Below are 10,814 nucleotides of genomic sequence, written 5' to 3' on the forward strand. Positions count from 1 at the left end.
AAATGCAAATATTTCTGGTCCAGCGTGCACAGTAGAGCAGAAAGAACTTGTTATATTTCTGCTGCTACGTTATTGTCTAAGAGGCAGGGGGTCTTCAAACTTGACAGCTTTAAGACTTGTGGACTTCAGCTCCCAGAATTCCTCCTTCAGTCAGGTTAGCTCAGGAATTCTGGGAGAGTTATCACAGCAGCAAGGTTGGCCTTTGTTCAAAAGTAGAAAGACAAAGAAATTCCCGATGAAAGTGAAGTAATAAAAAAGATGTGGATATGTGCTGAGATGGATAATTAACTTTGGAAATGAAAAATAAAGATGAGATAGAATATTATAAAGTATGGGATAAATATTGTCAATGGTGGGGAAAACAGGAAGTATCCAGAATCAAATTAAACAAGAGTTGGCAGAACAGATAATTAGAAATATAAAGTATTGCATAAATGTGTAAATGTATATAAGGCATGTATTCTATGCTGTAGTTGTTATGACCCGGGGCGTGGCACAAAAGCAACAAAATCACAAAAATAGGTAAAATCCCTTTAATACCTCCAACTGGGCCCCCAATGTCCAGTTATCTTTGGCTGGAGAAAAGAAAACTCTCCCAATAACGGTCTGTAAAGGTGTGATGACCCAGGGTGGGATACAAAATAAACACAGTCACAAAAAACAGGTGAAGCCCCTTGTATTCCTTCACTTTGCTTCCAAGCTCCAAATATCCTTGACTGGAGACAAAAAAAACTCCCACACAAACAGTTACAAGAAGGAAGAAATGCCATTTAAATTATAAAGAGTAAACACTAACACAAACCAGGCAAGATAAGGGCTGAAGGACGTCCAGAGATAACACACACTGGGAAGGATGCCAAATTCAGAGAGGAACCATAAATTAGAGATATTTCCATGCTTTGTTTCCAGCACTCGCCAGTATTCAGGTCCATCCTCTTATCCAGTTGTCACAGCTGCAGCCCATGAAGAGGATCAAGCAGAGGTGGTCTTCAGCAGGTTCTGATCAGTTCTGGAGCACCGGTAGTGGAAATTTTGAGTAATTCAGAGAACCGGCAAATCCCACCTCTGACTGGAGATTTTACAGTATCCTTCCCCTGCCATGCCCACCAAGCCATGCCCACAGAACTAGTAGTAAAAAAAATTTTAATCCCAAGGCCCTCTCCTCCTGAGTAGACCACGTCTCTCCCTGATCCTCTTCTCCCTGCATGTCCTAGGATGGAGAGGGGATGGGCCTGGGTCCTCCTCTGACTGCCCAGCCGGCCTCTGCCCTTCCCCAGCCTCCTCCACAACCTCCAGCGACACACTTCCACTCCCTGTCAGCTGTTCCTCCTCTCCCTCAGAGTCAGTCTCCACCAGGGGCATGACCAAAGGGAAGAAATTCAGTCTGAACCCAAAGTACATATAAATTATAAAACAAAACACAAACCACACTGTAGCAATTAATGAGACAAAGCAGGATAAGGAATTGCAGACTTCAAAAGATAACCAAACACACACAGTTGGAAGGACGCCAGAACCCAGATAAGCCTCGACAAACAAATATAATTCACGCTTTGCTTCCACGCTTGGGCTGTGAGCAAATGCCCTTTTTAAACCCTGTATTCCCAGCTGCAGCTAATGAAAGGAAACAGGGCCCTTCTCTCTCCCATAACCCATGTAACCCACTTGCTCCCTTCTCCGTTCCTCCCCGCGTGCCCTAGGATGAAGAGCGGGTAGGCCTGGGTCTTCCTCTGAATGCACAGCTGGCCTGTGCCCAGTTTCCTCCACAGCCACCAGAGCCACATTCCCACTCCCTGTCAGCTGTTCAACCTCCCCCTCAGAATCAGATTCCAACAGAGGCATGACAACTGTAATATATATGACAAACAGGAATGTCAGAATGATCACACCGCATCCTATGTTTTTAACACTTTATTCAGTAAAACTTCATTAATAATAAAAAAAAGGAATTCTGGGAGTTGGTCCACAAGTCTTAAACTTACCAAATTTGAAGACCCTTGAGTGAGATGGAGAGAAGATGGAAGTGTCAAGGGTGAGGAAGAAGCATCATTATTGAAGAACATTGCTCAAAGACTGAAGAACATCCTTCTCCTTCTTTGTTATGTTGAACAAGGGAGCTACAACTAACTCCCTACAGCTACTGGATCTCTGAATTTTGAGTAGCCCCCTTACAACATATCCAAAATACGGTCCAACACATGTAGGTTGTATCCAGCATTGAAGCTTGGTAGAAAAGTTCAGAAAAGCAGCTTGTGTCGATGATGGTTTGTGCTTCCTAATCAACATGTGTTTGCTCTATTGGGCAAATAGTTGGTCAACGAGCAGCTCTTAACTAGCATCTCTTACCATTAGCAGGGCAAGAATGCTGCTTCTTTTCCACTCCCACAAACCTCTGACCTGTGTTCATCATGAATGAGGACCCCAGTGGTATGTTCAACTTCCCAGTGGATATTGTTGGGAGAAGGAATGACTATAAAATTAATGTACGTACACCCAGAATGACAACATTGGGGTAAATGCTGGTAACTAGTCCGGACTGTATTTGGACACCCCAAATCTGGACTTTTTAGAGGGTAGAATTTAGGTTTGTTTGCTTATTTGGCTGGCTGGAGTGGAATACCGTATCTGGCTCCCACTAAGGACCAGTTCCTGGTATTTGTCCACCACTTCCTTGTAAAGGGGGCCACTGTTCTTCAGAGCAAACTTAACAGCAGAGTCTTGGTAATGGGGTTGAAAGCTCGGACAGGGATAATTCCAACATTCTGGAGAAGAAGGTACCACAGGTTGTAGCGCCACACAGATGGAGGCCAGGGTTCTTCCTGAAAGCGGATGTTTGTACCTGTCCAAAAGATAAGGAGAACAATAACAACTGTTACCGTTGCTTACCAGGATTGTATTAAGGAAGCCAGCATTGTAAGAGTGGTGGTGGAGCAGTGGTTAGAATGTAGTACTGCAGGCTACTTTGGCTGCCAGCAGCTCGGAAGTTCAATTTTCACCAGCTCAAGGTTGACTCAGCCTTCTATCCTTCTGAACACTATGAAGCAGTAGATAAGTCTAAGTGCTAGTGCTTGTGAAGGAAGGAAGGAAGGAAGGAAGGAAGGAAGGAAGGAAGGAAGGAAGGAAGGAAGGAAGGAAGGAAGGAAGGAAGGAAGGAAGGAAAGAAGGAAGGAAGGAAGGAAGGAAGGAAGGAACGATGGAAGGAAGGATGGAAGGAAAGAAGAAAGGAAGGAAAGAAGGAAGGAAGGAAGGAAGGAAGGAAGGAAGGAAGGAAGGAAGGAAGGAAGGAAGGAAGGAAGGAAGACAGACATAGTGGCACAGTTGTAACAATGCAGTATTGCAGGCTGACTCTGCTTACTGCCCAGAGTTCAATCCTGACCGGCTGTAAAATGAGGACCCAGATTGTTGGGGGCAATAGGCTGACTCTCTAAACCGCTTAGAGTGAGCTGTGGAGCACTGTGAAGTGGTATAAAAGTCTGCGCTATTGCTATCTCTGAAATGGTTGTACAGTCTAATTCAGCTGACTGATGGCAGTTTGATCCTGATTGACTATTGCTATCACCATATGTCTATTACAAGTATATTAAGAGCCGTGTGGGTGCAGTGGTTAGAATGCTGTCTACTTCTGTTGACTGCCAGCTGTTTGGCAGTTCAATTCTGACCAGCTCAAGGTTGACTCAACCTTCCATCCTTCCGAGGTCAGTAAAATTAGGAGCCAGGTTGTTGGGGGCAATGTACTGACTCTATTAACTGCTAAGAGTGGGCTGTGGAGCCCTGTAAAGTGGTATATAAGCCTAAGTGCTATTGCTATCTCTGCAATGGTTGTACAGCGGTTAGACTGCAGTATTGCAGGCTAATTCTGCCGATTGCCAGCAGTTCGATCCTGATTGGTTCAACGTTGACTCAGCCTTCCGTCCTTCTGAGGTCGGTAAAATGAGAATTCAGATTATTGGAGGCAATAGGCTGACTCTGTAAACTGCTTTAGAGAGGGTGGAAAGAACTTTGAAGCACTATATAAGTCTATTACTATTGCTATCATGTACCATAATCTACAGATTACTCAGAGGTACAGGTAATCCCCAATTTACAACCATTCATTTAGTGATGGGTCAATGTTACAACACTACTGAGAAAAGTGGCATGACTTTTTTTTCATGCTTATGACCATTGCAGCATCCCCATGGCTATGGGATGAAAATTCAAGACACTTGGCAACTGGTTTATATTTGTATTTATATTTTATATTTATAATATTATGCTGTTTCAGCATCATGTGATCCCCTTTCGCGAACTTCTGATGAGCAAAGTCAACGGGGAATCCAAAATTCACTTAACAACCATGTTGGTAACTTAGCACTTGAAGGGATTCCTTCAACAACTGGAGCCAGGAAGGTCATAAAACAAGGCAAAAATTCACATAACAAATGTCTCACCCAATAGTAGAAATCTGAGGCTCTGTTTTGGTCGTAGGTTGAGGCCTACCGGCATTTTAGATTAAGCTGAGATAAGACCTAGATTTGCCGGATCGGTTGTGGCCCACCAACGGTCAGCAGAGCTGGCAGCAGATTTGGACAGTGAGGAGGTTGGGGAGGAACATGGGCCAGTCTTGGAGTCTGGGGAAGGCTCTAACGAGGGCTCTGCATTGGAGGCAGAGATGGGGCCAGGGCCGTCTGACAGTTATCAGCTGCTGTCAGAGTTGGACATCAGTGAGGCAGAAGAATATCTGGAGCCTGTTCCCAGTGTGCACTTGCACAGAGCTGGCAGAAGAAAGGAAGAGCTAAGGAACAAGGGTTGACGTGGGAGCAAGGGCACAGGTGTACTGAGAATGGCCCCTCCCATAGGGAATAAAAGAGGAGCGAAAGGGGAGGGGTATTTGCAGGAGACAGTTCAATTCATTAGGGTGAAGATCTGTTCCTGACTCCTTGCCAAGTATTGTCTGCTACAGAGTGACGTTTGGAAGATATTGACCTGGCAGCTCTCCAAGCCTGATAAAGGTCTGTAATTGTGAAATCTCTTGAAAGACTGTTGGCCCTGACTTTGCTGGAGAGGAATTCACTGTAAACTAAATAAAAGGGGTTTACTGGGACGAGGAGTCGACTTCGTGTTGTTGGAGAAGCCTAGGTTGGAACAGGATCTCCTTCCAAGCCATGGGGAAGCCATGGTTTGTTGTTGGACTGTTTAAGAATGAATCAATGGTCCAAGATGATGGTCTCCTTGAGATGCGGGCTGAAAAAATAAGCCTAAATTCTCTGCCAAAGGGAGAGATTGGCCCCGTTGCAAATACACACTGGGAGGACTCTATTTTCAGAGTTCCACTAGGACACTAGGAAAGTGAGAAACTCTCAGGAGCACCAGGATCCAACTGCTTGAACAGAAGGCACACACAATTGTTGACCACAATAGCACAAGGCACCAGAACTTCCCTTTTAATAGGCAGCAGAACTGAGAGGGAAGTAGAAAAGTCAGAACAAAAGAAAACGGAGGAGGAACAAAACAGCAAGGAAATGCAATCCAGCTCTGGAGGTTGCCAGTGTCCCTCCATAACCCAACTACCTGGAAGTCTCCTCAGATAACGCAAAATCTCCAGCACCGAAGGGAGCTTGAGAAACAGCTAATGTAGTGGAATGTAGTCTGGATTCCCAGGTGGGGAAGAGCTGCATTCCGAGTGACCAAGAGAGAGCAGAATTTAGACATCTTTTCAAAAGGCAACTGGGCTTTGTTTTTCCTTGAAGACATTTCATTTCTCATCCAAGAAGCTTCTTCGGTTCTGACTTCAGTTCTTCAGTCAGAACTGAAGAAATTTCTTGGATGAGAAACGAAATGTCTTCACACACACAACACACACACACACACACACACACACACACACACGTACAGTTAGCACCTTTGGGACAACCATGACCTGGATCTCTGTAGACAAAATTTAGATAGTTTAGTTGGAAGAGAATCCACACAGCTCCTCCCTAGAAGTTATTTGAGTACATTTTAATGATGGAAGTGATTTGCTTTAATTTGGCAAGATTCTGTCTATAGGTGATAGGAACAATTCTGCCGGGGACTATATTGTGGAGCTTTATACCGGAGGTGTAGGTGGATGCTGGATTGATGGCAGTCTCTACCTCTCCCCTGGCTCGCTGCTGTCCACCTGTCCATCTTCTTGTTCCCATTTTGATATATAGATAGTCCTCAACATATGAACACAATTGAACCCAATATTGCTGCTGTTAAGCAAGACCGTTGTTAAGCAAGCTTTGCCCCATTTTACATCCTTTCTTGCCACAGTTGTTAAGTGAATCACTGCAGTTGTTCAGTTACTAACAGAATTGTTAAGTGAATTTGGCTTCCCATTGTCAGAAGGTCGCGAAAAGGGATCATGCGGCCCCATGATACTGCGACCGTCATAAATATGAACCAGTTGTCAAGTGTCTGAACATTGATCACATGACCATGGGGGTACTGCAATGGTCATAAGTGTGAAAAATGGTCATAAGTCACCTTTTTCGGTGCCATTCTGCTTTGAACGGTCACTAAATGAACTGTTGGCCATAAATAGAGGATTAGCTGTATTGTGGCATCCTGAGGTCATACGATCACCATTTGCGGCCTTCCCAGCTGGCTTATGATGAGCAAAGTCAATGAAGTGAGCTGGGTTTGTTTAACAACCACATGTTTCGCCGAATTGCAATACTTCAATTAACAACAAACCAGCAAACAAACTTCATAAAATCGGGTTGCACTTCACAGAACAACAGCTGAGAGAAAAGCGCTGAGGTGGGTGGGAGGGCTTATCTTACTCTTTTCTCTTCTTTCTCCTCTCAGCTGATCGTGGGAGGCATTTTTTACTACTGGTTCAGGCAAACCAGTCCAAACCGATAGCATACCACCACTGATCTGAGGTTGACTCAGTCTTTCATCTTTCTGAGGTGGGTAAAATGAGGACCCTGTCATGCCCTTGGTAGAGTTGGACTCTGAGGGAGAAGAGGAACAACCAACAGGGAGTAGAGATGTGGCTCCAGAGGTTGTGGAAGAGGCTGGGGAAGAGCAGAGGCTGGCTGGGCAGTCAGAGGAAGAACCAGACCCATCCCCTCTGAATCCTAGGACACGCAGGGAGGAACGGAGAAGGAAACAACTTGGCTTATGAGAAAGGAAGCGGCCATGATCCCCCTCATTGGTGGCAGCTGGGGAGACTAGTATATAAGAGAGACAATTACAACACAATGTTGCCAGAAGTAAAGCATGTTTTATCTTGGGCTGAAGTTATCTTGGTTGGCGTCCTTCCAACAGACTGTGCCGTGTTATGTCTTTGAATTTGCTAATTACTTATCCTAGTCCGCTGTGGAAATTTCATCATTGCAGTTTGTTTGGTTTTTTTATTTCACCTTTATCTGCTCATTAAGTTTGGACTGTATTGCTTTCTTTTGAAGACTATTTTTGAGCACGTTTTATCTCCAACTGAGTATTACTGAACGGCGGGGCCAAGTTGGAGGCATTAAAGGACATTTATTTACGTTTTGGATTTTGTTACGTTTGTGGTTTGCTCTGGGTCATCACAGACCCAGATGGTTGGGGTCAAGAGGCTGACTCCGTAAACTGCCTAGAGAGGGCTGTCAAGCACTATAAGGCAATATATAAGTCTTAAGTGATATTGCTATCTTACCGCCTGAGCATTTCGGGAGGCATGATGTTTCCGTGAGCATCTAAAGGTGGAGCCCGACACTCACTCCGGAACTTCAGTTGCTCACACTTGTTCATTTCTTTCTGCGTTAGGCCCATGACTCGTTTCTTGTGCCTGAGGTCCACAAACAAGCCTTCCCCTTCAATGAACTTGGTGTAGGTGTTCCCAGCCAAGAGGGAAGGAGGTGGGACGGGGGGCTCGGTCAAGGAAGGCTTCCTGGGAGCAGTGATCCATCGCCAGGTGTTGCTATCAAAAGGCTTGTCCGGTCTGGATCGGTAGACGGGCGGCAACCTCCCTACATCCAACCAGGTATGGTAGCCCCAGATGTGCCAAAGGACAGCTTCTTCGAGGGGGCAGCGGATTTTCTGGCAAACTTTGATTTTGGAATCGGTGTACGGAGGCTTCTGAGTAGCTAGTTTGTGGTAGGGTCGGGGAGAAAATCCTGGCCATGGTATGTATTTCTCCACACAGAGGTAGTGCCTCTCTTTCCATGTAGACATCTTGAAAAGGCCATCGGAGGACTCCTAGTTGGGGAAGAAAGAAAGTGACCCACAGCCCTCATAAGCTCCAACAAGGTTACTGTTAAGTTTGAGCAATGAGAGGCTGAACCAGAGCATGAGTGCAACAGTACTTTATTTTACAAATAAAGGGCTGACCGTGCTTGCCAAGCCTGGAACTGGCTCGCAGCAATCAGCGACCAGTTGGACCCCGCAGCCTGCTTTTATAGCAGGCTGCTGGGGAGAGCCAACCAATGGGAATGGGGGAATATCACCCACACAAAGTGAGTGGACCAGAGTGAGAACTCCTTGAGTCCTCAGGACATAACACCCCTTCCCCCAGATGCGAACACGCATAGTCCTTGAGGTAGATGGGGGTTTGTGTTGGCGCCCGGAGCAGCGCAACTCGGGAACATTGTCTGTCTGTTCGGTATCAGTCTGTGACGGTTGAGCTGGCATAGTGTCGCCAATACTCTCTCTGGACTGGGCATCCTCGGGAACCACCGGGTTGGTTTCTGGGGTCGAGCTCTCGTGGGTTGGATCAGGTAGGTCAACTCTCTGGGCGCTGCTGTCCGAGTTTGGGCTGACCGGAACGACCGCTGGCGCAGACTGGTCACTGGGTGCGATGTGGCTGGGCGGTGGATGAGACGGTTCCCCTTCGACTGGAGACTCTGGATTCTTGTTTGCGAGGTTGCTGAGGCGCCTTCTGAGTTGGTCTATGTGTCTCCTCCAGACGCGACCATCCTCCAGCCTGACTCTATACGATCTCGGCCCGGTGACGGCGATGACCTCGCCGGAATCCAAAGTGGGTCCCCAGCGAAATTCCTTGCAAATATCGGCTCCTGCAACATAAAATGTCTAACCCCGAAGTGGAAGCGAGGGGAGAGTCAGGGCAGTATTGTGGGTGCAGTCTATCTAATACAGTCCTCAGGCGCTGGCCCATCAGAAGTTCCGCTGGGGACTTATTGGTGACTGCACAGGGGTTGAGTGCTGGCTCATCAGGAACCGTGAGAGTTTGTGGTGCCAGTCATCTCTGCCAAACCTAGCGAGGGCCTCTTTGGTGGTCCTGGCGGCCCTTTCAGCCAACCCATTACTCGCAGGGTGAAATGGGGCTGTGAAATGTGGCGAATGCCTAGGTTGGCTGCAAACGGCTGAATTCTACTGATGCGAACTGTGGGCCATTATCGGAGACCAAGGAGTCGGGTAGTCCATGTGTAATCTAACAGGCGCGTTAACACGTTGGTGATTGCTAGTGTGGTGGTCGTGGATAGCTGTGCCACGTCTATCCATTTGGAATAGGCGTCCACGACCACTAGGAACATCTTTCCATGCACGGGGCCGGCCAGATCGATATGGATTCTAGACCAAGGGGCGCTGGCGCTCTCCCATCTGGTAGGGGGTGGCGATGGGGGAGCAGGACGGGATTCCTGGCAAATGCTGCAGGAACTTACCCAATTGACAATGTCCTCGTCTGAACCCGGCCACCACACGTAGCTGCGTGCCAACGCCTTCATTCTCACAATGCCGGGTGTCCCTCGTGCAACGCCTCCAGGACTCGGGTACGTAGTGAGGTCGGAATGACCACTCGAGTGCCCCACAGTAGACAACCCTGCAAACTGGACAGCTCCTGCATGCGAGTCTTAAAGGGTGCGAATTTGTTATCAACGTTGCCTCCCGGCCACCCCCTCCTCACCCAGTCGAGCACCTGGGCGAGCGTTTGGTCTGCCTTGGTTTTGGCGGCGATGTCAAGGGCGGTGATGGGCAGGTCCAACTGGGTGATTTCAAAAATGGCATTGACAGGAGCTGGGTCTTCAGCCGGAGCGGGTAAGGGGCAGCGACTGAGTGCGCCAGCGTGGGATAGAGTTTTGCCCGGGCGGTGGATAAGTTTGTATGAGTAGGCGCTAGGAAAAGTGTCCACCTTGTCATCCGAGGGGAGAGGACTTGAGGTGTCTGTTTGTCGCCGGCCAGTAGGCCCAGGAGGGGCTTATGGTAGGTGACCAGTTCAAGAAGTGGCCAAAAGGAATTCGTGAAACTTTTTCACGGCTGCAACAGCTGCTAGGGCTTCCTTTTCTATTTGGCTGTAATTTCGCTCCGTGGCCGAGAGCGTCCTGGAGAAAAGGCGATGGGGGCCTCGGCGCCATTGGCGAGTCGGTGACTAAGGACCGCCCCAATTCCAAAGGGGATGCGTCTGCTGCCAGTACTAAAGGAAGGTTGGGGTCGAATTGGATGAGCACTGCCTCTGGACGTAAGTAGTGATTTGATGGCGTTGAACGCCTGGTCTTCTTTGTGCCCCAGTGCCACGGCGACTTTTTGTCTAGTAATCTGTGTAGGGGTTCGGCTACTGAGGCTTTATGGGGCAAGAAGGATGCATAAAAGTTTAGGAGCCCCAAGAAAGCTTGTAGCTCCGTTTTGGAGGTCGGTGTGGGAGCTTCGTGGATCGCCCTGACCTTGGACTCCAGGGGTGAATGCCAGAGGCGTCAATTTTATAACCCAGAAAGTCCACCTGTCTAGTGGCAATGGCGCATTTTTCTTTTTTTAACTTGAGGCCATGCTGTCTGAACCTCTCTAACACTGCTCGCACTCTCTGGAAGAGTTGGGGTCTGTCCCTGGCCGAGACCAAGATGTCGTCAAGTAGGGTACTACAC

The 10,814-nt window shown here is 47.6% G+C and overlaps 1 protein-coding gene across 1 annotated transcript; it reads right to left on the reverse strand.

The window, feature by feature from the left end:
* Nucleotides 1–2,580: 2,580 nt before the first annotated feature.
* On the reverse strand, nt 2,581–8,172 carry TEX52 (testis expressed 52). Its single transcript, XM_026695883.1, has 2 exons — nt 7,655–8,172; nt 2,581–2,839 (listed from the first exon to the last, which is right to left on the reverse strand). Exons 1-2 carry the CDS (start codon nt 8,170–8,172, stop codon nt 2,581–2,583), a joined length of 777 nt encoding a protein of 258 aa, XP_026551668.1.
* Between the last annotated feature and the right edge of the window lie 2,642 nt (nt 8,173–10,814).

The sequence above is a fragment of the Pseudonaja textilis genome, chromosome 5 (genome assembly GCF_049901715.1).
Source record: "Pseudonaja textilis isolate UNSWEBS1 chromosome 5, rPseTex1.2, whole genome shotgun sequence".
NCBI classification, from domain to species: domain Eukaryota; kingdom Metazoa; phylum Chordata; class Lepidosauria; order Squamata; family Elapidae; genus Pseudonaja; species Pseudonaja textilis.